At 37.1% G+C, this 27,958-nt stretch overlaps 4 protein-coding genes and 1 pseudogene across 4 annotated transcripts; 4 read left to right on the forward strand and 1 right to left on the reverse strand.

Moving 5' to 3' along the window:
• The first annotated feature begins 1,315 nt into the window (after nucleotides 1–1,315).
• LOC122092302 (sodium/hydrogen exchanger 1-like) lies at nucleotides 1,316–6,878 on the forward strand. Its single transcript, XM_042662624.1, has 12 exons — nucleotides 1,316–1,758; nucleotides 1,839–1,957; nucleotides 2,374–2,471; nucleotides 3,205–3,264; nucleotides 3,357–3,403; nucleotides 3,499–3,693; nucleotides 4,230–4,276; nucleotides 5,022–5,082; nucleotides 5,597–5,697; nucleotides 5,871–5,972; nucleotides 6,087–6,162; nucleotides 6,409–6,878. Exons 1-12 carry the CDS (start codon nucleotides 1,579–1,581, stop codon nucleotides 6,739–6,741), a joined length of 1,419 nt encoding a protein of 472 aa, XP_042518558.1. The 5' UTR covers nucleotides 1,316–1,578; the 3' UTR covers nucleotides 6,742–6,878.
• Nucleotides 6,879–7,242: 364 nt separating this feature from the next.
• Nucleotides 7,243–9,091, forward strand: LOC122092135 (BI1-like protein; the record flags this gene model as incomplete). Its single annotated transcript, XM_042662459.1, has 4 exons — nucleotides 7,243–7,486; nucleotides 8,178–8,291; nucleotides 8,358–8,515; nucleotides 8,627–9,091. Coding segments are annotated over 4 exons (729 nt in total), but the record flags the coding sequence as incomplete, so codon positions are not given.
• Nucleotides 9,092–12,848: 3,757 nt separating this feature from the next.
• On the forward strand, nucleotides 12,849–13,433 carry LOC122092419 (RNA demethylase ALKBH10B-like). Its single transcript, XM_042662736.1, has 3 exons — nucleotides 12,849–12,857; nucleotides 12,962–13,079; nucleotides 13,271–13,433. Exons 1-3 carry the CDS (start codon nucleotides 12,855–12,857, stop codon nucleotides 13,408–13,410), a joined length of 261 nt encoding a protein of 86 aa, XP_042518670.1. The 5' UTR covers nucleotides 12,849–12,854; the 3' UTR covers nucleotides 13,411–13,433.
• Nucleotides 13,434–16,396: 2,963 nt separating this feature from the next.
• Nucleotides 16,397–17,198, reverse strand: LOC122092303 (annotated as a pseudogene).
• A 1,977-nt stretch (nucleotides 17,199–19,175) lies between these two features.
• On the forward strand, nucleotides 19,176–25,685 carry LOC122092304. The gene is made up of 13 exons (XM_042662625.1): nucleotides 19,176–19,435; nucleotides 19,555–19,595; nucleotides 19,732–19,826; nucleotides 19,959–20,039; nucleotides 20,579–20,661; nucleotides 20,981–21,032; nucleotides 21,281–21,360; nucleotides 22,048–22,162; nucleotides 22,289–22,387; nucleotides 22,685–22,767; nucleotides 23,212–23,234; nucleotides 23,334–23,401; nucleotides 24,574–25,685. Exons 1-13 carry the CDS (start codon nucleotides 19,368–19,370, stop codon nucleotides 24,643–24,645), a joined length of 960 nt encoding a protein of 319 aa, XP_042518559.1. The 5' UTR covers nucleotides 19,176–19,367; the 3' UTR covers nucleotides 24,646–25,685.
• Nucleotides 25,686–27,958: the final 2,273 nt, after the last annotated feature.

Below are 27,958 nucleotides of genomic sequence, written 5' to 3' on the forward strand. Positions count from 1 at the left end.
CAAGAGAGTGGGCACATAAGGTATTTGATTAATAGATTTAGGACAAGCTTGAAATAAAATTAAATAAAAAATATAAGGTAATAAAGAAGAGAGGGAAGGGTAATATGGAAAGAGGGGTTAAAATTAATAAAATAAGAAATGGAGACGCATGTCATCCACCTTTTTTTCAAAATCAAGGAAACTACGGAAATAGAGAAGTGTTGTTTTGAGTTTTGGGGTTGAGTTTTTTTTCCTAAACTAAACGTATTAATAAAAATAAAATGTATTATACGTGTTTAAAATGCATATAATACGGGTATATATAGAATATACGTATAATATGGATTTTTTGGATTGATATGCTAAGTTATGATTTTTTGATTGAAACGTTAGATACGGCAAAAATCTGCGTATTATAAATTTACTAACATGAAGAACACTGTCACTCATGAAAGATGGATCAGCCATTTGGCTTCCATTGGTTTATTTTTTATTTTATTTTTTACAATGGATTTTTTTTTTCACTTCAGGTGAAGAAAGAGTATCCAAATCCATCATGTTCATGTGTCTAATAAGTTTTGTGAGCTATGCAGGTACTGATATTAGTTTTAGGAGATTATGACTTTATGTAACTCTTTTCGAACTTGAATCTCTTTTTTTTATTGGGAGAGTAACAAAGTGATGGATTGGTTGGTAAACTTGACATGCTTCAAACTACGGATCTATTTATCTACGTGACCAAACTTTTCCTAGAAACCTTAGCCGTATCATTAGGAAAGATAAAATTGACTGGCCGATTTTTAGAATGTAATTTTTCCCTTCGAGTTTTTGGTTGTGCTTTGATAATGCAAGTGCCTATGTTGTTTGGGTTGGGGTAAGGTGGGTTATGTTCCCTCTTGTATTCTTTCCTATGAGGGTAGTAGTCACCCTGGCATGGTTTGAAGAGTCGGATTGGATCAGATTGGTTCAGTCTTGATGAATACCACGAATCCAGATATTTCTTGATCGGATACGAATACCCCTAAATGAATATGGATACAGATCAAATTCGGATTTTCAATTATCAGTTTACTCTCTAATTTGTGTAATCTAGACCTTCTTCCCCCAAGTGAATATAATTTTCTCTTAATTTGTTTTACATTTTGTCTGTACTGATCTATCGATCTGAACACATCCGATCCGAATTGGATCCGGTTACATCTCTAAACCGAGGGCTATTTCTGTCCAGTCCGAATCGGATTGATATCAGTCTTCGTCTCTTCAAACCTTGCTCCACGACTAGAGGGCAGTTTTGTTCAAAATTAAACACCACCAACTAACGGCCACTACAACGTTCAACCAACCATTCTTCCATTCTTCCCTCCTCTTCCCTGTTCCTGTTGCATTCTCTCTAGTCATGTCTCAAGTCTCAATCGTATTCATACGAGAGTATTCTTCAAAATTCTCTCTCTCTCTCTCTCTCTCTCTCTCTCTCTAAGCTTATTAGCTCAGACCCAGAAACAAGGACTAAGTAATCATTTTATCTTTGGAGCAATTCTATCTTCTTCTCTGATCGAAAATTTGAATGCGTGGTCAAATTCAGAAATCTAGAAGTGGTTAATGGCGGGTTCTGCTCTGTTATCCTCTCTTATACCCGAGCTTGGTATTTCCTCTTTCCTAAACAAGGAAACTGTTGTTTCCCTCACTGTGTTCTTCACCCTACTATGTGCTTGCATCGTGATCGGTCATCTTCTTGAAGAAAACCGATGGGCTAATGAGTCCATCACTGCTCTTCTTCTGGTTTGTTCCTTTTCATCTTTTGTTTTTTTTTTTCTCCTCTGTCGGTGGATAGATGATTTATACTCAATTGTTGGTTCTAGGGATTATGTGCTGGGGTTGTTGTGCTGTTGGTGAGTAAAGGCCAAAGCTCGCAAATACTCAATTTCAGTGAGGAATTATTCTTCATTTATCTCCTTCCTCCTATCATTTTCAATGCTGGGTAAGACTTATGTCTCTTGTCAAAAGAGTTCACTGCTTTCCTATCTCAGTCTTAGTGTTATAGTTTAACAAATATCGGGTGTAGGCAATGTGCTTGAAGTTAATCCTAAGCCATATGCTTTTCTGAAGCTCGCTTCTTCTTCTTGGATGGCTTAGAATTTGACCAACTCAGAATCAGATAGAGTGTTCTAGCAGCAGAAGAATAATTGGGTCCTCCACCCCCAACCCCTGGTGTTCTGTTCTATTGCTCTTTTCTTGGGGCTGCTCTGTCTTGAATTCAGATGGACCCATCTTGCTTGTTGGATATGAGATTGCGAATTGTGATTCCTGGCCTAATTTCAAGTGAAATATTATTTTTGGATGAACTAGTATTTTGGTCTTGTTGTCGATTTATGAGAATTTAAGTACATTTTCCAGTTTTCAGGTCAAGAAGAAGCAGTTTTTTCGTAACTTCTCAACAATATTGTCATTTGGGGCTATTGGCACACTGATATCATTCTGCCTTATCTCCCTAGGTGAGTTAGCATATCTGTCATTGCTTCCCCACATCACCCCCAACCTCTAAGATGTTTATTTTCTTAAAGACTTAAACATTATGTCAAAATTATTGATGTCATTTTCTTCTTCTTCTTGTTTCACCATTTTTCATGCCTGTATACTAATCCCAATAATCTAATATAGTTCTAGGATCCTCTATTCCTAACTCTTAATCATAGTGACACTGCTTTGTACGAGTACCACTTATAGTAAGCGAAGGATTATGACAGTCATAAGCTTTGCAAGACAGCTCATCAATGTGATGCTTCCTAAGAACTTTTTGTGGCACAAGAACTTTACATGACTTGAAGTCTGCTACAAGAATTATGGCTGTTCCCCACTATATTCCAATTTGTCTAAAGTGTTAATATCTTGTACTTAATGCTTCTGATCATCTTGGTTCAGTAAGAGAGAAGAAACATTTCAGGCTCACTGGATTGAAATTTAAAACCTTCTGAATTAGACAATTAATGCAACTGCACTAACCACCTGGTGCATAAAAAACTGGAAGTAGTGTGTTGGACTGAATTATGTAGGTCGCAACTTGTCATTCTTGATTTCGAGCACCATAGAGTAGTAAATAATTCCCTTTGAATTTATTCCTGAGAAATAAGGAAATATTTCTTTGCAATACACCGCTTCAGTTTCAAATTCTAGAGTTGAGCTAGATTCACTCTTACATTGGGTTCCTTTTTTTTGGAAACTTCTTAGGAGCAATATTTATATTAAAAAGGATTGGCATCGCATCCTTGAGCACTCAAGATTATCTAGGTGACTAGTACTCAAGTATACTGAGTTTGAAATTCAGCTTCATTATTTTGCTTTCCTGTTCATATTGAGAACCTGAGATTGGTGTATTGCAGCGGTTGGTGCCATATTATCAGCCACAGATTCTGTTTGCACATTACAGGTTATTCTGATGATGTCTAAATAGATCCAAAACAGTGCTTTTGACTTAACATTTATAAGATATGTTACTAATATCTGATCTTTGCTGTGTTAAAGGTTCTCAGTCAAGACAAGACACCCTTGCTTCATAGTCTTGTATTCGGGGAGGGAGTAGTGAATGATGCAACCTCTATTGTACTTTTCAATGCAGTCCAAACACTCGATATGAGCAGTATCAATGCTTTCCTGGCTTTAAAACTTTTTGGGACCTTCCTTTACCTCTTCTTCACAAGTACAGCACTTGGCATAGCAGTAAGTTTTTCCAAATATGAATGACAACTGCTTCATTGTGGTGGATTTTGGTAATCTTCAAAAGATTTGAAGTACTGGTTTTTGTTTGAGTTTTCCATGTTCCTTTACAAGTACTTGCTTCTCTCATTTTCTTAGTTTTATTAATCTTCAAAATATTTGCAGTAGTACTTGCATCCCTTCTTTTGTTTTAAAACGAATGCCAAACTTTCATACCATGTGTAAGTTGGTGTTGAATGGCTGACCTCAAATTTAGAACTACAAATTCTTTCACAAGTATAAAGTTCATATATATATATATATATATATCGATCTGAGGATAGAAATCTGTCTTACTTCTGTTGCCTCAGCTCAGACAACATCCTTATTTTGTATTCCAAATGTTATCATCAGTCCTGTTATAATTCTTTTCTTTTACCAAGTAGTTGATATTATACATCCAGGACCAGAACTTCTTGTTTCAGAGAGTGAATCTATCAACCTTGATCAACCATTAACGAGTAATCCCAATGTGGGTGGAATTCCTTGCTACTTTCCAGGTGGGTCTTATCAGTGCTTATATTATAAAAACATTATACTTTGGAAGGTATCATTGAAAACATAAGCTACACATCCAAAGTTTTGCATGTTGGCTCTACTCCATTTAGGCTTATCCGTGTCTGACAGTGTTTAAGATCCTACTGCTTGCATTTATTTAAAGATGCTTCCATGTCTATAAGATAATATTAGCTATACCTATAAATGTGCACATCATGCCGCATTAATGCATGGCTTGTAAATTTCAATAGCACACCTCTCTTCGGAGCAAGGAAGAAACTCATTGATGGAAGCCAGGGACTGAGTCAACTAACCTGAAGCAATGAACTTGAATTGATCATAGGTCCTATATATATATATATATATATAATGGGGATGGGAAGAAGAAAGTTACAAATAAATCAAGGTTTCATGTGAGACAGAACGGAGCAGAGTTCAATAAAAATAGATATAACATTATTAAGAGAATATGACCATTTTGTAAATATTGGGCAAGCTGTAGTATGACACACTAAGAAAGAAATGTGATAAAAGATGGACAGGTTACTGATTTAAATCTAACATGTAATGAAAAAGAAGTAAATCAAAGGAGATAATTCAGCAAATAAGGAGTTAAATTTAAACTTTCTGCAGACAGACAACTAAAAATGACGAACCCTAGATAAAGGATTATAAAAACTTAAAGTGAGTATGAACTCGTACTGGATCTGTTTTTGTATCTTCATTTACATAGCTTTGAACTATCATTGGTAAATAAAGGTGTTGAGCATGTCTTTTGCTACTTGATATCTAAGTTATGGTTGTGATTATGATTACGTTCCTGATGCTTCGTTTCTTAAGAAACAGCTCATTTGTGTTAGCATATTTGAAATCCTCGCCCCGATAATAATGATATTAAATAAATAACACAGGGGAAGGGTTTTGTGCACGGTCGTGCATGGTGCATGACCATGCACAAAGCCGTAGGATTGGGGATGAGGTTCTACGTTGCACTCCCTCAATTCCATCCAATTGCTGTGTGCATGGTCATGCACCATGCACGACTGTGCACACAACTGCACAACCGTGCACAGCCGTAGATTGGGGATGAGGTTCTACGTTACACTCCCTCAATTCCATCCAATTGCCGTGTGCATGGTCATGCACCATGCACGACTGTGCACACAACCTTTTCCCTAAATGAAAAGAAGCAAAAAACGAAACAAAGAAATACGAAAAACTTATATATGGCTTATTTATCATGCCTTCAATTTAAATGTCCTAATTTTTTTTGTATTCTATTTGATTATTAGATTTTCATGCAATGCACTTTTTGGCCCTACATTTTCCATTGCCCTAACAATGATGCTCTATTTTTTTTTTGTGGCAGCTGTTATCCCTTAGTGGGATTTTGACAGTTTTCTTTTGTGGCATTGTTATGTCACACTATACATGGCATAATGTTACTGAAAGCTCAAGGATAACAACCAAGTAAGAGTATGTCTTCTTAAGTGTCATTTATTTTAGTTATTGTATCTCCTTGCTATACTCAGTATTCTCTAGTTCTTAGCATGCTGTTTAATGTTTTTAATCTTGGTTAATTATAAAAATGCAGTAGGAACTTGTGGAAATTTTTTAATTCCTTATGATTTCGTGATTTTCAGGCATGCATTTGCAACTATTTCATTTATTGCAGAAACTTTTATATTCCTGTATGTTGGTATGGATGCCTTCGACGTTGACAAGTGGAAAGCAAGCCATACGAGGTGAGGCATTGTTCCTCTTAAGCTAATAATTGATTACCATTTTGTTGAATTTTCTCTCAAATGTGTTGCATTTAATGTGATAAAACTAAAATCTATTTGGCATTTGGGACCTAGCTGCCTGATTGGGAGCCTTCATGGTGGATTTCACTGTAGGGTCCGATATAACTGTTGTTTGATAATTACTTATATAGTTAATTCTCTTTCAAATCATGCTTGGAAACAAACTTCTTTTTGTTTTTTCGGTGGGCTTGGGGACATCTAATGAAGTGGATATCTCACCTTATCAATGTGACATGCAATCTTGTGGACAGTAGACAGTCTCCTAATAGGAAATAAATAAGATCTATACCTTCTAGAACAGTGATGGTTCTTTAGTCTTAATAATTCAGCTATATAAAAGAGTGAGGCAATCATTTAAAATCCTTTCCATTAATAGGTGTTTGGATCAATAACAAAGCCTCTGATTGAAGCTTTACTATTTCAACATTCAAAGCAATCAAATACAGACGCATCTGAAAACCAAAGCTCTGAAGAATTACATATATCGCTTCTTGAAAATGGATTATTGCCAAGTGAAGAGGGTGGCCATGGAACACTCACCAGGAGAAGTAGTCTAAGCTTGCTAATAAGTTATCCCACATCAACTGTTCACTACTTCTGGAGGAAATTTGATGATAGATTCATGAGGCCAATGTTTGGAGGCCGGGGTTTTGTTCCATTTGTTCCTAGTTCACCCACTGGTGCAGAAGAAGTACATTCTCAAACATGAAGGCAAGCCTGTTTACTCTTCTGCCATATATTTACTATTTCTTCCATTGGGTCTGTATCATATCAAATAAATTCAGTTCTTACAGTTATAGGAAATCCGAATATCACTTGAGGAAATATCATGCGATCTGCTTTACTTCATACGGAACCCTGTCAGAACCATGCTAGGGATGTCAAATTACAACCTGAATCAAGATTCAAATTCCCTTCAGTGCCATTGAAGACCCAACGTGCATCCAATAATTGGGAAGACCTAGACAAATTTAAAAGAAAAAAAAAAGGGGATAAAGGACAGCCATAATAAACCCCATATCGAAGGTTGTCATCTTGACCGGATTTCGATATTTTTATTTATTTATTATTATTGGATTTTTAAAACCCTCATGCTACCACTGGTGGGTTAGGCATTCCTCTATTTTGATCAATAAAATTGAGAGAAGATTCTCAGATCAAGTCTTGTAGGAAAGCACATCAATGAATAAAAAAAAAAAAATTTCTTCCCCCCAAATTTCAACTCTTGCGATTTGCAGGAGATCCAGAATTCTCAGATTTTAGAGAGAGAGAGAGAGAGAGAAGAGGAGAGAACGAGCTTTGGGGATTCATACGAAAGGTATATGGAATCCTTTCTGCCCAGATCGTACTCACCACGATCGTCTCTTCCGCCACCGTCTTGTACACTCCCATGAATGAACTTCTTAAGGGAAGCTCCGGCCTATTGTTGTTCTTCGCCTTCTTGCCCTTGATTCGTATGTTTCCTAATTCTTTTCTTTCCCCCTTTCTACACTTCTGTTCTAAGCGTGTTCTTGGGTTTGGATTTTGTGTTTTTGTTGGATGTAAATCTTTTTTCTTTAATTAAAATTTTCTGTTACAAGATTTAACCTCGAGAGAGAGAGAGCACATTGTCTTCATTCTTTCCTCTCCTCTTTCACCCACAGAAAATAAGAGACAGAAAAGATATCTCTCACAAGGAAAACCTTGTGTTGATTCGGAATCAGAATAAGATATGTACGGATTTGGAAAGGCCTTCACACCCTGATCTTCTCCTCACCCTTTTACCCATATAATGTAGGAAAAAAATCGTCTGCAATTCCGATCTCGTACAATTCCGTGCAATACCACCTTCAGACGGTGACACGTGTATTGATACCAATACAATGGTCCAGATTTGATTTAAATGCATATTCACTGATTTAATGTTTTATTAGTTATAACAGATCTTGACCATTGTATTGGTATCAATACACGTGTCACCGTCTGGGAAGATCTAACGGTGTTCATGCTTTGGTAAAATAAAGCTATTTTTGATGATTTTATATGAACAGATTGCATGTAAATGCTCAAGTGTCTCGAGGGATTTTCAGGAAATGCTTCTCTATTTCTGGTTGGTTTGAATTTTTCATATATATGTTATCACAGACCCTGAATTTGACTGTGCAGTTATGTGGCCATTGTACATTTATCACCAGAAACATCCATTGAACTTCATATTTCTTGGGCTGTTCACTGCATCCCTGAGTATCACTGTCGGGGTAGTCTGTGCAAATACAGAAGGTTAGGTCTGGCATCCGTAATGGTTTTCATCTACATTACTTATTTATAATTGCCGAATATTTGCAGGAAAAATTGTACTTGAAGCATTAATTTTAACCTCAGCTGTGGTTTCTGCCTTGACCGTGTATACTTTCTGGGCTTCAAAGAAGGGCAAAGATTTCAGCTATCTTGGACCAATCTTGTTTTCCAGCCTCATTGTCCTCATCGTTACTGGCTTCATCCAGGTCAAATAGACTTTTTTAGTCATCACACAATTTCCTCATGCTTCCTTACCCACATGCATGTTTGTATGTTTGCAAATGTTTTATCTCTCTGCTTTGTCTCTTATCGAGCAGATGTTCTTTCCTCTTGGGCCAACATCAGTTGCAATTTATGGTGCCATTGGTGCAATGATTTTCTCTGGGTATCTTGTTTATGACACAGACAACCTGATAAAGCGCTTTACTTACGACGAGTACATATGGGCTTCTGCAGTACTCTATCTGGATATCCTCAATTTGTTCCTTGCCATCTTGCGGGTGCTCCGGGGTATGCAGTCCGAAGGGTAGGTCATGTGGTGTTTCCTGATATACCTGAAATCTTTGATTATCTGACTTTTCATTTAACTGTAACTAAGATGTAGCCTAGAAGTATTGTTATACATATAGTCCATGTTTGCTTGAAAGTTTTTGAATAAAGGTCAGGCCAGATTCTCTGTTGAATCAGGCACCCACCAGGTGCATTTACAGCTGATTCCTTTTTTTCTTTCCTGTTTTTTTTTCCTCGATGCTAATACAGCTTATGCTTTTGTCCTTGCCTCATTGGTGTTGGATCCATCTGATGTCCATTGAAAGTTTGTGTTTACCTCTTGTCACTGCTTCAATTGAACTTTGGTAAATGGGAAACACTAGCACCAGAACTCTCTTTTGGGTAAGTCAATATATACCTTGACAAAAACCTTCTGGAATGAGTATCACATGGTGAGAATGTAATATTTTTTTAAAGGAATAAGGTTGGGTTTGTTGCTGGTATACTATAAGGTAGCATTCATTGTGTTTATTTCTCTCTTCCCCTTTTTGAAATGACCTTTTACCCCTCCTGTGTGATATCTCATCGGGTGCCCTTTTTGTTCCAGTTTGTTAACTTGTTGCCATACCTATATACGTATCGAGGTATCGTATCGTATCGGAGATACGCTAAGATACGTAAAGATACCATATAAATGGATAGGAACATTTTTATACACTTTTGCATAAAAAAAAGTTAAAAAAAGTTATATATAACATGTAGAATGCATAAATACTTAAGTAGAGGGTATCGTATTGATAGACAAATATATTGAGTTGAAAATGTTCAAAATGATGAGGATATCATATTGATAGACAAATATATTTTTTTGAGAAAAATCAAAATTTTCCATGAAGTTGTAGAACACTTGTTTTTACATAACATATAAAAAATCTAAACATTTTTAATCAACTTATAAATCCAATGATTTCATGTAATAATGAAATGTGATTCTAAGTATGATGAACTAAGGGTGTCAATTCATGGCCCGAACTGACTAAACCGGTCGGCTTGGGCCACTTGGACGTCGGGCACCCGATCAAGACCGACGTTTAACACCCGATCGAGACCGGCCTATTGTGCACTGGCCTAGCCCGACCCTTTAATGATTGTAGAATACCTATTTTACCCCCCAAATTAGAAAGTAAAAACTAAAAAGTAAAAACATGTTCACATTTTAAATAATGATTATATTTGGTATTATTAATTTATTGTCATTTTTTTGGGCTTGCATGAGTGGGCCGAAATATAAGAGCACATTTTAAAGAGGGCCCGTTTAAAAATCGGTTAAAACCCGTTTAACATTAAACATGTCGTAGCCCAATTAAGGCCCGACTAAAGCCCGATTAAGGTGGCCGATTATAGCCCGAGGCCGACCGACCGAATATAAAGTGTACCATGCCCTCAATAACTAAGCCCGATTAGTTAAAGTCTCGATTAAGCCCGACGAAACGAACCGACCCGACTGGTTGACACCCCTATGATGAACCTTAGATTTGTAAAAAACTTGAAAATCTAAGGTTAAAGTTAAAAAAAGTGAGTAAAGATTCAAGAACTTACTATTCAAAATTTTCAACTTTCAAGTTCAAGGTTCTTCTTGGACTATGTTTTTCTCCTTCTTTGAACCATTCACTTCGACAATGTTTCTTTCAATCTACCATTTGAGTCTCAAAAAAGGTGTGTGAATCAAAGGGGAAGAAAGAAGAGAAATATAGAAAACTATTGGTGAGAGTTTGAAGTGTAACAAAGGTAGATATATTCAATACGATTCGTCAAAATGATATCGAAATGGTATCAATCATCCTGTGACTATTCCCCAATTTTAGAACCTTTGTTGCCAACATGGTTCTAAAACTTGGATCGGATCGGAACAATATTGGCTTTGACTGATCCCTAATCCTGACCTTTCTAATCCTAATACACATGTATGGTCCAAGGGTAAAATTGATAAAAATGACTAGAAAAAAAAAATGGCTAAATCTATCCAATATGGTCCAGTATAGGCTGACCTATAAGAGTATTAAAATGGTATCAGCCTTCATCGATCCCATGACTATTTTCAAACAAAATCTGTATTTTCTACTGAACAACCCATCTCTCACTTCTTATTGGTGCAATTTTTTTACTAAATATATAAGAGAAAAACAAATTCTCAATGGTAGCATGATCCCTATGCCAGACACAGAGGGGGTAAAAATATCACCCCACCCCCCTCATGAAAGGCAGAAATCGCATGTTGATGCTTCCACATATACTACCATTGGCCCTCACACTGGTGTAGGGGTCATGGTGCCTTTTTGAGGAAGCTTCTAAATAATAATTACTAGAAGAAAAAAAAAAAAAGTTTGTTGACAAGCTTGGCCAATGCCAAAGCTTCAATAAGTCTGTGTTTCTCTTTTCCCTTGGAAAAACATTTATGTCCATTATTTGGGGAATCAAATCCTCTTCAACCATTGGGATGCCCGCTACCATCTGATAGTAAGGAGGACTTGAGGGTGTGCGTTCATTTGTTTAGTGCATACTTTGGTCCTCTCAATGGTAGTATAGTATGTGTGTGGATGTCATAGTGGCCAGAGATGATTTCAATCTTGGTCAGAGGGGATATGATTCCTTTTTAAAACCCATGGACCATAGAGTGATCTCACAACTGATCGAGTGACCTCGCAATGTCTTTTCACATGCAAGAGGAGATTTTAAAATTTCTAAGGCTCTTGAATTGAATAAAGACAATATATTACCGAATTTTTCAGCCAATAGGAGCAATGGCTGTTGGTGACCTTTTGGGTTTTGATGGGAAACCCACCAAGATTTTCAAAAAGTTTTGAGAGAGAGAGAGAGAGATTTTTGATGGTCCAAACTCCAAACATTGTTGTTTTCTGGTCTAAGTTGCCTGCCTAGTCAATTCTCGGCCGTCCAACCTTTCAGAATCAGGAAATGGGAAGGCATGTGCTAATGGCACACTAAAAGCATATACCAAGTACCTATTCTATGTACTTCCAAATTCGTTCAAACCAAATTAATATATTCTTTTATAAAAAAAAAATTTATTTTTTAGTGTTATTCAACTAATTAAGTGGGTTTAATTTTTTTTAGTGAATAATTAAGTAGGTTTAGTTACTGATACACATTGGGTGTATTGACAAAAAATTAGCTTATTTTTTTAAAAAGAGAGTGATAGACACACTGCTTGCGTCCAGCAAGTTAACAAGCGTGCCAACAGGGGTGTGAAATATGACATCATACAGGAGTAAGGGTGTTAATCGGTTTGATTTTAGTTTAAACGATGTGGATCAGATCGGTTCGGTTCATATTTATTTGCCTAAAACCATAACCGCACCATTTACTAAACGGTTCTACTTTTGAAACGTGACTTTAGTAAAGTTTGGTTTCCACGGTTTCTAAACAGTTCAGTTTCACGGTTTTAAACTGTTTCGATTTTGATTTATTCTATACGTTTGTAAAACGGTTCACAATCAGTTTGTTATAACTTGCAACCATCTCTAAACTGAAGATCATAAGCTTATCCAAAAATAATTAGCAACCACAAATAAGAGATTCTATATTAACGATGGTATGTCTTAATTTGATAATTAGTCTATTTCTTTGCATGGTCATTCATACGGATTATCGGAAGGGGCATAGACACAATGGGCAATATGCAATTACGGGGATTTCTATTTGTTTTTTCAATATACAATTTAGATACAATGAGAGATTTTTTTAATTTATGCAGACAAACAATTAGCATAATTGATAAGGACATCAGATGATTAGAGTAAAGTCTTGGGATCAAATCCTATCTCAACGGGGGATGATGGATTCAATAATTGTCACCTCCACAAATGTCTGATATAATAGAAATTCCACACGTGCAACAAATCTCTCATGTGAATTGTATTTATGATTGACCCTTATCTTTTGCTATAATGAAATCAGTTTTATGTTTCTCTGGGTAGGATCTCAAGAAGAGCTGCTCCCTGAGGAGAGCACACAAATCTGTTCAAAGTGAAGGGACATATGGTGAGTTCAATCTTTTCTCTGACATCATAAATTCTTACTGTTGAGAAGATAGAGCCTAGAACAGTATCCTGATTGAGTTTTCAACTATTGGTTGTGCCTAACAGGTCAATGTGGTAAAAGGTCTAAAACTGTATGAGGATATCTTCACTGACTCTGAGCTCTCCAAGCTCAATTCTTTTGTAAATCAACTCCGCCTCTCTGGTCGAAATGGAGACCTCTCAGGTGTGTCCTTTTCTTAAGGTGGTTTTAGACTGATTTTTTTCACATTGCAAAGATCCTTACTGAGGACATTGGGTGGGTTCAAGTTTGTTTTGGTAATCTTAGCTGCATTGCATCTAACTGTTTGTTATTATGCTTGAAATTTTGGATTCTGAATTTGCAAAATATCTAACTCAATCTTATGGTAAATATAGGAGAAACGTTTATTTTGTTCAACAAGCAGTTGAAGGGGAACAAGAGAGAGCTAATTCAGCTTGGGGTTCCAATTTTTGGTCAGATTAAAGATGAAACATATAGTAAATCTCAGAGGAGTAAGATTAACCTTCATAGTTGATCCTTTTGTTTTGCTACCATAAATTTCTGCCAAAAGCCCTGTTCTAGAAGGTCTTGTTAGCCAGTACCTTGTGTGTTCGTAGGTTCACTTGGTTCAGTGGCATCTCATACCAGAGAGTAGAAGACCCAACAGCTGCATTATTAATTTCTTTGATGAGGTATATATCTTCTTTCAGTGATTTCTAACCTTATCTGAAACCACCACATTTGGACCAACCAACAGCCACACTTCTTCTCTCTGAATGCAGCATGGCGTTTGGACGTGTTCTTTGAGTGATCACCAAGGCAATTTTAAGGGTCCACTTATGCTTTCAATCAGAGAAGGGTATGCATTAAAAATTCTTAAATCTGTGAGACCTCACAAACTTTGGAGACCATGAGCATCTTAGGCATTTGGAAAACTATAAAAACTCCTTTGCCCATGGTGCTAATGTAAAAATTACAGAAATGAAACCTTCCCCCAGCAATGCCCACACCCTTCAAATTTCCATTTGACAATATTGTCTTCCTTCTTTAATCCCAACAGATTCTCTGAAAATTTCCCTACCGTAGAACCAGGGTTTTAAAGAGCGGAATCAGGATCTGGATCAGTCCTGGCCAATTCGATCCGGATCCTAATTGGCTGATCCAGCTGGCCAACCCTGAGCTTTAAAACCCTGTCAAATGCTCTCCTTTGTAAGCAAACTAGAAACCCAATTGTTGCCTTTATGTTAGGAAAGCTTTCAATCTATCATAAAAGAAACACTTAGGTTTCATATCTCAATATTCTGACATATATTTTTTACAATTCTTAAGACTGTAGACGCCCCACTCCTTATGGTGCAACTGGGGTATTGCGAATCGCCTCCAAGATAAAATAGCCCATTGACTCTCCTAGTAACCGTGCACTTGATTACTAGACTCCTTTGAATACTATATGGTTTTTCTCAAATAAATGGATAAAACTCGCAATAGTGTCACTTTCAAAACTAAAAAATAAAGAAGAGCAGAATAGCAACACATACACATGGATAACTCCGGAGGGACTTTATTCATACTCCAAAGGTTAAAGCCCCCTTCTATTTATATAGGTAAGTAGATATTAAGTGGAAATATCAAGGGTCCAAAAACTGAGGAGAGTAATGTCTTTAGGAGCTTCAAGAAATATTCTAGCAACTAAAGAGATTAAGAAGCATCCTTCGAATCTTCATTTATTTTAAAATTTTATTTAAAACTAACAATATATTATTTGCAGGTCACTCCTAATCATGCGAGGAAACAGTGCTGATATGGCAAGACATGTCATATGTGCATCTTCAAACAAAAGTTAGGCACGACACCAACCAAATGCGGCCATCAACCATTCCTCCCCTGACCAGGGCCATGACACTATGGCAACCAGGAGTACCACAGCCATATTCGATGCCAACTGATGCATTCAATGCCTATGAAGAAGCCATGGAGGATATGGTGCCTATATCCGATCAAGGCACAAAGGAGTGAACACTTTGGCTTGGTACATCTCACAGACAAGAAGAGTTAGGTTGGTTTACCAGTTAAGGCCAAAGCTGTACAAAATGATGAGAAGCTCCCTATCTTTGGCCTTTTGTTTGTTAGATTAAAATGGGGCTGCGTGTACATACATAATCGTGCCTTCAACATTGGATGAGGAACAAAAGGGAATGTGTTATTACACTTCCGCGCAGGACCAATGAAAGAATGGATAAAATGGCATTTCCACTTTCATGGGGCAAACCGGTCATTTGGCTCCCCCTGTATCTGAGGCAGGAACCGCACTCATTTACAGACCCCTAGTTTCTCTCTCCTCTGCTTATATAGGTCATTTTAGAGATGCTACACTCCCCCAGATAAAACATTATCCCAAAAGTTTGGAATAGTATCCGTAGACTAGCTAGTGACCCAAATGGATGAACCCCTAATGGTTGCTTTCTTCCAAAAACAGTAAAAAGATAAAGAGATAGAACATGGATCACTCGATTGCCCATTATGCCTTAATGGTTGGAATTCAAGGATTGTAAACGATCTCACACTTGAGAAAGAACTGTACTACAGATCACACTTGATTCAAGCCATCAAAAGTCTACATGTAATTTCATGTGGTACATGTAGTGATCCTTTTGGGCACATTCCCCTTCGGATCCTACACCCCAAAAGCCACAATTTTACAGTAAAGCTTATCAAGCATATCCAGTGGGCGAGGCCTTATCCCATGAACCCACTCGAACATGGTGGTCACAATGGACAACTTTACCATTGCACCAAGGTCACATGTAATGCTTATCAATCCTCACTTAATCAGCAATATTAAGCTGCTTAGCAAACTATGGATCTGGACCTGCAGGGACAATAATAGAGACTGAAATATCTTCAAAAACTATGTAGTGAGTAAATCAGGTTTGGTCAGATCACTTCCTAAGGCAGGCAGTAGCTGTACTGTTTGCTATAGTTTCCCCAGGATCCTTTGACATGTATTACTGTTTTCAACCAAAAATAGAAAAAGGTAGCCTAATGGCAAAGCAATGTACATTTATCCAATTGATGTTTCTAACATGATGAACTGTTTTGGCAAGCTTTACATGTTTGAGGAGATTATACTAATATCACATTGGTTCCAGCAGAAGAAAAAAAAAAAATGGACAAACAACAATGGCATTGAGGAGACAAGTGGGAGTGTAAGAAGGAAATAAGCAGCAGCAGAATAACTCTATGAAACACCAGGGAGAGTAGGTTTTCCAAACAGGAACTCATAAACGAAGGCACCAACTGATGCTAGAATTTTACAAGAACATTCAAGTTCACAGCCTATAACCAGAAACTTAGCCATAAGACGACACAAAACATTCAGACAAAACGAAGAACAGGGAAGAAACAAAGATCATGGAGACAGCTCTTTCTTTTTCATTACTACCAATTTATTAGTGTCACTAATAGATTCCATAACTTGATCCATGCTATCAATTTCTCCGACAGAGCTCCTCTCTCCCGTCTTATCTCCTCGACAGTCTTTCTGAAGAGTCTTTCTTCACCAACTCCTTTTCTTCCGAGCTATTAACCTTCGTGTCGGCCGCATCAGTCGTTTCTTCATCCTCATCGACGTCCCAGCTTAAATCTTCTTCTTCCCTGGAAATCGCTCTCTTCACAAGATTAGCCCTAGCATCCTCCACTTGCTTGAGTTTGTAGACCCTAAAAAAGTAACGAGTCCAGAAAGTCTCATGATCAACCGCATTGGGTACAAGCTTCGTGTAAATCCCCTCCATAACCCCATTCTCGCCGCATAAATTCTCAATGAACTTGCGCCTCAAATCGGCTATACCGCTTCGAATTCAGACTCGAATTACTTAACTGCTGGCCATCAGACGAATCGCTTTCAGGATCGCCAGCAAGGCGGTCGTCCCACGCCACACGGAACTCCCAAACTCATCAATTACTTGCCCAACAGACTCAATCGATTCCTGAGCAACAGATGCACCAACCTCAAGCGATACAGGAAGTTCCTTCACAGCACGACTTCCAGATCGCGACGGTACGTTTGGAGAACCGATTCAGATTTCGTGGACAATGTCTGGATCAGGCCGCCGAAACTCCAGGCAGAACACGATCCTCTACTTCTTCTGCTTCATCATCATCATCATCATCTTCGTCATCTTTGGATGGTTTTTGTGGAGATTCTGAAACAGGTTGCTGGTTTTCTTCCGCATCTGAGGGGTCTGAATCTTCAGCGAAAACAGCTTTGAAGAAATTCATTGGGCAGAAAAATTGATCAAAATTGATTGAATGTGGTAACGAGATTGTAGAGGAAGAGTGATATTAACAGATCTAAGCAAATGTATCACAGATCAACACCGACAGAAGAAGAGTGGGATTGAAAATTTTTTTAATGTAGGGACGAACAACGAGAGTTTGAGGAAGGAGGGGATGAGGGATGATGGATGATCAGCTATTGACCTCAAAAGATCGGATGGTATACGCACAGTGCGTAAGGCGCACCCTTTCCATCTATAGCACCTAGGCAAAGCCTTAATGTTTGAGGTCTCTTTTGCTCTTCATTCTCCAATAGACCCATCTTTTGGGTTATATTGGATGGATGTTTTCAAATGCTCTCTCTCTCTCTCTCTCATATGTTTCTCAATTTTGTATCATCTTGGTTTTGCCTCTTGTTTTAATATTTTGATTAGTATTCTTAGTCTCTTGTCCTTGTTGATTGAATACAACTCAAGTTTGTCCTGATGTAATCTAGTTTGCAAGTGCAACAACTACTAGAAGGGTTTGTAGTGGTTGTTTCATTTTGGTGACTTATTTGTATTATCTTGATTGCATTGTATGATTTGTGTAATGATGGCACAACATTACAAGTTTCTGGTAGCAATAGACGTGTATGAGATTATTAGTAAAGTATCACTATTTTGCAATAATTTTTGTTATTGTTCTTTGATGAAAGTAAAGTCTATTTCTTATAATTTTTATTGTTCTATTTACAACATATTCTATAGAAGAGAAAGACCAACCTTAACCTAAATATGATCATACCATTTCAAGCCTAGTAGGACAGGCAAGGACCCACCCTATTTCCATTTTTCAAAATTTACTGAAAAATACTGGAGAACTTAAAATACAAGGAAAAAATGTCAACATATGAAATGGTATGTGATTGAGTTCAAATCTAAAGTTTGACACATGGCCATTCTCCCACTCTGTTAGAGAGGGAAAAAAGGTTAGATATTTGTGTATCAACCCTAGTTGGATTTGCAAATGAACCATTATTCCTTTAAAGAAACGAGCTCTCATTATACTTGATATATATTATGGACAAAATTTTCCTTTCCCAAGTGGTGTCTATCACTCCATCCTAGGGTTGTTGTTCTTTCTCAACAAAAACCTCATGATACCCATTATCTGCATTTAAACCATCCATGGCCTTAGGAAGGTCCATTATTATGATTATCTGTGTATGATTGTACATGTAATCATGGTTCAAAATTTTGATATATTTCATTTTCGGCATTATTGAAAAAATATGGTATACGAATTGAGAGGAATTTAATATTTTGCATTTTGATTGTATATTTAGTTTCAACTTAGGTCGCAATCTCAAACAAAACCAAAGTCGGCATGCACCCCAGCCGTTGGATCCTCACTACCGCTAACCGCCTCATCGCAGAGGATTTTTATGCCAAAGACCCCAATGCTGCACCTGAGAAGAAGACGGGAGAAGCATTGAGGGGAACGAATTCTTTAGTTTCACATCGACTAGGGATAAAAAATTGGACTAATTCTTAACCTTTAACACCACTTTCATGGTCATACTACATTAGAAAACCTTGAGGAATGAAACCAAGAATCATGGAGGTGATACTTCTATTATTTTTCATTTTATGTTGCTAACCCAAACAAACCCTCAGTTAGAGTAGCCGTGCTCATGAGCTATCTGAGAAATGTGTGATCGCCTAAGTCTTGCCTATAGCTATATGGGTGATCGGTATGTGTTCAAACGGTGATCCAATAGCTCTTGACGTGGTGCCTCTGTTTAGGGCAATAGAAACACAACAGTTGGATCACAATTATGATACATGTCAATTGCCCAAGTAACCATAGACTGACCTGAGAATGTAAACAATTACCGGGAAAGTGGTGTCCCACCCATTGGATGGTTGATTGTAAAAAAAATGAACGGTGTTGGCCTTGATCAATCCCATGATGGGTTCGAGTTTTAGAACCTTGGTCCCACCTAAATCACACAGTGTCCTTAAATTATAGAGTAACAACTTTATAAGCTGGACCAAATAGTATAATAGCCTTTCTCTTAAACCCTTTGAAACCCTTTCCTGGGTTGTCTCTGCAAATGTTTTCATGACCAATTTCAATTTTCACAGAAGGCTTTGGAGACAGATCTCCTGATCACAAGTTTCATGATTTGAATTGGATTAGTATCGACGTTCTAGCGAGATTTGGGAATCAAGAATGGCTTTCAAACGATCTACGATTCAGCATCTCTTGCGGTCCCTGGAAAGTAAAAAATTATCATCTCTGTGAGTCTCCGCAAGATTCAGCCTTTACTGCATTTCATTTCGTTGATTTTCTTAGTTTTTCGAATCAATCATTGTTATGTTTATAATTTTTAAACTTAAAACTTGTTTGAATTAATCAGAAGCGGAAGCTCAAGAAGTTATTCGAAGATTGATGCGAAAGGTAAATTGTTTTGACGCATTATAATTTCCGATTGATTTATAGTAACTCTTCATCGATGTGGAAATATAGATTTTATGGATTAAAATGCAAGACATTCGTTATCTGATTTAGTTGTTGACAATGCTTTCTGTTCCAGTACTCATTCATGGGAGTAATATGCTTTCATCGTGTAAGGAGCATGACTCGTTTCCTTGGATTCAGGGAAGTGCTACGACTCTTCGTTATACAATGGTAACTCTCCATTTTAGTGATTTAATTTTATATTTATTATTGATGCATTCACTTTTGAGTTTGAGGGGGAAAAAAAATCATCTTTAATTTTCTCAAAGATGTGTACATGATTGATGCTTCTGTTGTCTTCAGGGTTCCGAGTTATCATTCTTCCTGAATGACACTAGGCTGTTAACAACGCAAGTGAAAGCACCTCCTCAAACTAGACAAATGGTATGGAAACAACTACGACTGAAAAATAAAAATAAAATGCCAATACATGGGGGTATATGATTTTTTCTTTAAAATTTGAAAGCGGTCAATCCATATTGTATCATATCTATCCAATTGTTGGATCTCTTTGTCGCATGGCAAAAATAGGTTGGCTGTGGAGGAAGGCCGTGCCAATGACCTTCTGCCACATCTTTTTGGGTTAAACCTAATCTCAACACAGTTGGATGGCCTTCACAATAGACTATGCTTAACTAATCTTCTTGGCCATTGAATCAATTTTGAAAATAGTATTTGATTTGGTTGTTTTTCTACAAGCCAAGGATCCATGTATTTGCTACTCAGTATGGTGTTTAAATTGCAACTACAAGTCTTTTTCAAGTTGAGGACTCAAAATCCTTTTAGGGTTAGCTCCTTTTGAATGAAAGAGTCTGCATTATGGGTTGGTTGAATCTTCAGTAATAGTTATGTGCTTTCGTTTTTTTTTTAATTGTGGCTATTTGTTCACTGAAAGGATGCCTTTTATGATATCATGTATCTAGGGGGGCTTAAAAGTGGCCATGCAGAGTCCTGGAATTATCTATGAGCCATATGCACCCCGTGAGCCCATTCCATTTTGGCGAAGGTTGGTTTAAGCTCCACTTGTTTATTTCATTGTCTAGATAATTGAACCTCCAACTATGCGGTTATTTACTATGATAAGACGAGTAGCTGATGCAAGACCAGAGCAATATAGATCTGAACTTTGTTTGGGACTTTTTTCTTCTATATTACAAATTAAAGTGTTTTTTTGTCATATTTGCATCAAATCGCACAATATAAATCCTCTTTATTTTTTCATACCCAAAGAGAGGCTGTACACAATGGTATTTCTGTGTGCTTCTTATTCTTAGAGAATTGTGATTTTGTGCCTGGTTACTGACTCTTGACAATTTTTGAAGCAGATGGTTCACAAGAAGTGGTTGGAGAAGAACAAAGGAGGACATCATTCTAGAGGTACCATTTTGTTAATCTACTGCATGTTTGGTTTGTCTAGTCAAAAGCATCAGTTTACCACTTTACCCATCATCTTTGTTACTACTCATTTTTTAAGCATGCATAGTTACTGATGGGATTCATCTAGTGACATAACAGGTTTATGTGCTGCATCACAACCACAAGTTCATGGATTCAATTCCAGCTTGACCACCAAATGATATAAGTATTAAGTAGACATTAATTTTTCTGTGCTTTAATATTTGCAGCTCAAAAGTGCATACGCTATTAATAAATTAAGGAAATCTGGATATAACAAGCAGAAGTTCTACCAAGATACAGATATACAGTGATCTTTTATTTTGTAAGGAAATGTATAGAATGATGAATTCATGGAAAAAACACTGTCCCATTTCATCTATTTTGATGCGGGAGCCTCGTGCACCGGGTATGCTCTTATTAAGTTATGTGGCCTATTTGTTTGCATTAGCAAGTTCTTTGAATAATACTGAGTTGTATGACAACATTCCACGGTGACACAATTCGAACATTGATAATCAGATTCCTTGTAGCATATTGTGCAACTGCCATGAAGATGGGGAAAAAGTATTTGATGGCAGGTGCATACAAAACTCGGATTGTTGCATTGATATACCCCCTTGTACATGCTTTTCCCCATCTACTCAAGTGTAGCCTTATGAAAGCTACTCAAAGCCGAAACAACAAATTTAAAGGATCCTTGTCGCCAACATGAGCCTTGACTAAGCTAAATCTTGGCCCATTATCCCGGATAAGTTCATTAGTACATAATGTTTTTTAGTATCAAGTAATTGTTTACACATGATTACTTGGTTTAGCTCCTATGGTCATGGTTAATTTATCCCCTCATCAGGCGTCCATGCCTTTTGAATTATTCAATCACTTTGGCCTGCCTTCATCATAGTGGACCTTTTGGACTCTGCCATATTGCATCTTGCCTTGATTGATGCAGCTGCTCTTTGAAACCTTCATTCGGCTTGTGTGTAGTATTGTAATCATATGTTAGTTTTAATTCTCATTTTCAATTTTATTTTTTTCCTCAGATAAACACTTTAATAGCCCATGGGGACAAAACATCTTTAAGGAAACTAGTTACAGAGAATATGTACTCAGTAAGTTCCGATTCTTTTGTTGTCCACTGCTCTCTATTATATATCAACAATCATTGCATTCGTGCTCAAGAATGAGTTTTTTTTTTCAAATATTGATGCCATTATTTTCCAATTTGACATTGACAGGGCCTTAAGAATGAAATTAAACAGAGAGAATCAAAGTGGAGTAGTGTTTACTGGGAATTGGTCGAGCCAGTGGAAATACGAACGCTCCGAGCTCGCCTGGTGACTATCTATCACTTTATGACTATATGTATAAGCATTATCATAAGAGAATGAGCTAGACAAATGAGCTTAGTAGGTGGAATCGACAAGGGAACCAAGCAATCCAGCAATACTTTGTTGAATAAACAAAGTAGCACCCAGATTCCTCAAAACCCAAAACAAATGGGGAGAAAATAAGAAAGAGAGAAAAATCTATCCAGTATTATTCTAGCTAATTTTGATCACTACAAGAAATAAAATATCCTTGATATTTTATCTAAACTTCCAACAATAGCAATTGTCAGACCTCTGACTCAGTACTTTGCTAATTTCATGAGGATGTATGAAGAGCTGAACTCTCTACTTCCTATTAGTGGTAATGAACAGGAGATGCAGAACCAGTGAGAGCAGCTCATAGTTTTGGATTTTTTGGTGGTCTTGGACCAAAATATAATGTTAGTTGTAACTTTCTCGATATTTCTCAAGATTTCAATATCATGGTCTCATTGGATAGGTAACTGAATTACCTTTCAAACGGCTCCAAAATCACCAAAATGGATACCTTTTGACGATCCAAATTTAACCCAAAAGAAAAGAGACGGACTGCCATGTAGCTACTGGAACTTATATTCCCATGCTATTGATCGGCCTTATTTTTTTACTTTAGTCTTCCATTAATATCAAAGAAATCTTCTTCTGATTTTTTTTCTATTGATTAGAGTCATTAGACGCATAAATCTTCATGAATTTTCTGATTTCCATCTTGTAACAGATTTCAAACAACATCTCCTTTCCTTGAAACCAGGAAAATGACATAGACCTCTTGATGCAATCTGGTTTGATAGAGAAAGAGATTTGGGGATATTAGGTTGTTGAACATAGTACTTGTGCATTGAAGTTTGAAGCTACCTTGTTTTTCTTTTACAGGTTTAAAGATGTCCACATTAATTTTCTTTTTTTTTTCCAGATGGCATTGACAAAAATAACCTCAACAAAGTATTCATACAGCTTACTCTTGAGTTCTTGGCAAAACAGGTATAAAGGTCACCTTGAACTTGATTTCTTGATTCAATCCTACATTTTTTTTTTCCTGATAGGTAGTCCCCAAGGAGAGTTGAACTCTGACCTCTTTATTGTGAGGAGTTGGTTTTTACCAACTGAGCGACCCCCTTGGCTCAATCTACATATTTGTCTTTATGACTAATGTTTTGTAAGTTCTAAGAATTTTAGATTCGTAGTTTCGCTTTTTGTGTTACAAGGAACATATATCAATATAAAATGATGTCTTTTATATGTGGATGAGCAAGAGAGCAGAAAGTCAGAATAGCCTAAAAAATAGAGGCTGGGGCATCCATTGATGTGCTTTCCTTGTTCTGGATTTTTCCTCTTCACGAAGAATCATTGGTCATTTGAGGCTGCAGGCATCTAACTAGGATTCAAGTATCTCTGTTCTTGGTTTCAGGGCGCACAGAAGATGACCAATGACTTTGCATACGCTTGGTGACACATTTACAGTTTTCTGCTACTCTATACATTTTTTCCAGTTTATTGTCTCAAGTCTGTTCCTGAGGTCAGCATTATGTGGACCCGCCACATGACCATGCCAAATCCTACCAAAAGCATCAAGTGTAATCTATTATGAAATTATTTTCTCATTTCTAAACTCCGTATTGAGGGCAAGGAACTATTTCCTTTTTATTTTTACAATGTCATTAGGTGCAAGGAAACAACATTTCTGAGGGTTATCTTAGTCTCATGTATTTGCATTGGTAGTTTTATGAGCCTTCATGCATGACTATTTTAGAACTAAATAAATACATGAAAATATATGACATCTTAATATAAAGAGGGTGAAAATGCAAGTGAAATAATTTATTTTTAAAAGAAATAAATGGTATTTGAGGCATATAACCCCACAATTTTATTGTGCGAGGTATGAGCATATACTCACACTTGAAGTGCAAACCTTAAGCCTTGATATATATATATATATATATATATAAGCCTGAAGATATAAGCCTTAAACACCTTTAAATTCAGTGGTTTGTGCATGCATGTGTGTGTGTGTGTATGCTCATGCGCATGTTTGTGTTTGTGCATGTGTTTGGGTGTTGTGGTCGTGTTGTCTATGTGTTTTGCTCCTTTTATGTTGATAACATCCATCTCTTCAATGTCTGTTAACACCAGTATACTTGTTTTTTTTGTAGAAGTTTGAGGCATATGATTCAAAAGGTGCCATCGTTGCTGGAGATAAAACAAAAGAGGTAGAAATTATTTGATTGTTGGATTCTTTTAACATCTCTGCCTCAAAATTTTCAAGTCTCTATACTTTTGCTTCGGAAACATGACCAATGAGAATGTTACTTGTTAAGCATTTCCATTTCTTTCCGTAAGTTTTCCTAGAAAATATCTCACTTTTTCCCCCCTGACATGAAATGGTTCAAAGTCGAGCATTTCAGATAATTTTCCAGTGTGAGTTACATTGCCTAGATACAGCAAGGGCATTATCCATCTATGGCATTTGTACTTGATAGAATGATAGTGACGTACCAGTCATGGTTATGGCTCCTAATTTGAAGTTTCCAGTCAGCATCGTATAATTACTTACGACGAAATAAGAAGCACCATTTCATGGGCCATAAGGATATTTTAGTGATTATGTAAGCCCTAGACGTGTGACTTATTCAGGATGGTGGGCCCTTCTGGTAACTGGGTCTTGCTTTAAGATATCCTTGCATCAGAGATGACCAAATTAAATATCCTAAACTTTAAGTATGTGGACTATTTTGTCCAGAGCATTTGCCTTTTCTTTTACTTGACCAACTAATCCAAAACAATAATTCTGGCTGAATGGCTTTACATAAGTGAACTCTGTGACACAATGAAGGCAGACAAGACCCATATATGCAGAATCAATGAAACGTTAGGGCTATTCACCTACTCAAAAGAGATCTCTGCATCCGATACAAATTTCCTTGACATGTACCAAGAGACCACATAACTACCCAAGGACCTTTATTCACCTTGTAAAAGTTTTAAAGGCCCACCAAGTTGTCTAGTATGCAGTTCACAGATTACTAACAGAGTTGTTTTGACGAAATGTTTATTTATGAATATAGTTTAATAGGCTAGACAAACAATCTCTATATATGCCAACCAGTTTGCTACATGAGTTAGCTTCTAAAGCAGGCTAGGTGACCAAAAAATCTTCTGCACGGCAACTTAGTTGGCAGAGCAATAGGGTCTTTTATGTTGGCCATGTAACTGGTTACTCATACGGTAATTTTAGTGGGAAACTATATGCAATCTTCCAATATAACTTCATTCTCAAACTTTACCAAAATTCGGGCTTCGTTTTGCCATATGGTATCATAGATTCGGTCTTCGATGAACTGCAGAGAGGAGGCCGGAGTGTGATTGCCCTAGATGTCTTTGGTTTGTGGCTTTCTAAAGCCAAGGGTCCTCTGTTTTAGAGCTATAGGCTCTGAAGCCTGCAGGGCTTGGTTCTTTTGCCCCGTGGAGAGATGATGTGGCCGATCCAAGTTACCCAAATTTTGGTATCCTCATGTTACTAACTGTCCATCGTCAACATCATCCACATGGCCAAACTTGTACTGGACTTTTGATGCAGGAGACTGACATTACATAAGGGAGATTTTGGTGGGGGAACAGTCAACTCGTAAGTTTTAGGGTACTCTAGCAGAATTGTTCATGGTATTGTAGCATTTAGTAAAGTTATATGAATATTTTGACTGTCCTTTCTACTTAAGTTGTGGCATTGTCTGAGATTAAAGTGCTTAATGCTGAGATTGTTTTCAGAGTTAGGAGCACCATAAGGGGATCATCACAAATTTGTTGTTGGTCTTACAGACAATGTGGTTGACCTTGAGTGCTTCCTCCCACTACCTGGAAGCCCACGGCCTCATTTCATCTTTACCATGTTCCTACAGGTACGAAATCTAGGCTATCCAAGAAAACAAATTTGTGACCATCAAATTAGAAGAAGGCTGGCCTAAGGTAAATTAACAAGTGGGATTCAGAAAGTGGTGGATCCAGCCTGCTTGCTGCATTTCCATCTACAGTTCACCTCCTGGACAGCCAACCCTAAATGGTGCAAAAATCGAAGGATCCTTGTAATCAATGAGACAATGAGAGTCAACACCTTGAAAATGTGGAAGGCAGAAATCTGTATATTTTTGCTTGAATCCTGCATAAGGAGTTAAATAGACTAAAGTGGGAATAGACTACATAATTTCAATGCAATAGGTCAACAACAGAGAGGTGAAACAAAATTTTTAGTACCTTCTTAATACCAGCAAATAGATATTTAAATAACCCCAACTCCTAATATTTAATTTTCAACACATTTTCAAAATGACATGATTACTGTGTGGCTGGAAAATTTACAGAATCTAGATAATAAATTTAAAGAAGAAAAAAAATGAAACAACTGATGCAAAACCTGGTTGCATGAATCAAAATTCATTCACACCAAGTCCACATGGACTGTGTGGGCCACACAATCAATTTTCTTTATTTTCAAAGCAGGTCCCTCATTGAGGAGCTAGGCTTTATGTTCTAAGATATTCAACAGAATATATGGTACAGTACAAGTATTTAGAATAGGCACACAGAGTTACCAGAATACAGAAAAATGGGCCAATGATGCAGGGTTATAAATGCAAACAAACATTTAATTTCCCCCTCAAAAATAGGTTTTTCTTTTCAACCCATCTCATGCAAATACGACACATTACATATTGAAACTTTTCCACATACTCGGCCACATTATGGTCTCTGTATTGGTACAAATACACATTAAAATTTTGATTTATTGAGGCCACCTCCCATGTGAAAGAGGGTAGTAGGGGACGATAAATGCAATCATCGTGCAAATTTTGACAGGATTATATGTCAGAACATCCATCAGAATGCAGGGGCTATGTGAACCCACACCAAAGCATTAATGGCTGGGATATTTAAAAAAATTGAGCAAAAAAAAAAATTAAGAGAAAGTAAAGAGCTCGAAACAGAAAAGAATAGAAGAAAGGTTTCAAATAGCTGTTTGTATGACGAGAAATATAAACAAAGTAGCAGCACCATGAAGGAGAAACTATTATAGAAGCTGATGAAACTGAAACATATTTTATGCCCAAAAGGTATTACACTATGTGAACTAATTGATGTGACATCATAAAACGAATTATTCAGCCTAACAGAAAATTTGGTAGTCCTACACAGTTCTAAAAAGATTTACAAACATAGAAATCATATATTTCTCTGCTATGATTTGCACATCTATATCAGAGAAAAAAGCAGCTGAAATTCCAAAAGAATTTTGACAAAAGTGATAATAGGGAAATAGAAGATCAAACTGAAATTTAGGGCTTATATAGGGATGGCAATGGAACGGTGGTGCCCTGTCATGCTCATTGGGTATAGTATTCAAAACCCCTAGGTACCCTCCCAGTCAACTTCTAAAATTGCTGAGGGCCATTCATGTTTCAGCAGCAGGTTAGGGTAGAGAATGTTGAACCCACCACCATCCCACACCACAGCAATCTCTGGGTAGATGCATCACCAGCATACATT

The sequence above is a fragment of the Macadamia integrifolia genome, chromosome 10, assembly GCF_013358625.1.
Source record: "Macadamia integrifolia cultivar HAES 741 chromosome 10, SCU_Mint_v3, whole genome shotgun sequence".
NCBI lineage: Eukaryota > Viridiplantae > Streptophyta > Magnoliopsida > Proteales > Proteaceae > Macadamia > Macadamia integrifolia.

Coding starts and splice junctions, on each gene's coding strand:
- LOC122092419 (XM_042662736.1), top strand. Junction 13,080..13,270: donor TCGAAATGGAGACCTCTCAG/GTGTGTCCTTTT, acceptor TGGTAAATATAG/GAGAAACGTTTATTTTGTTC.
- LOC122092304 (XM_042662625.1), top strand. CDS start 19,368: ATGGCTTTCAAACGATCTACGATTCAGCATCTCTTGCGGTCCCTGGAA. Junction 21,361..22,047: donor TACCAAGATACAGATATACA/GTGATCTTTTAT, acceptor AGTATTGTAATC/ATATGTTAGTTTTAATTCTC. Junction 23,402..24,573: donor TTGAGTTCTTGGCAAAACAG/GTATAAAGGTCA, acceptor TTTTTTTTGTAG/AAGTTTGAGGCATATGATTC.
- LOC122092302 (XM_042662624.1), top strand. CDS start 1,579: ATGGCGGGTTCTGCTCTGTTATCCTCTCTTATACCCGAGCTTGGTATT. Junction 1,958..2,373: donor CCTATCATTTTCAATGCTGG/GTAAGACTTATG, acceptor TACATTTTCCAG/TTTTCAGGTCAAGAAGAAGC. Junction 6,163..6,408: donor GTTTGATAATTACTTATATA/GTTAATTCTCTT, acceptor TTCCATTAATAG/GTGTTTGGATCAATAACAAA.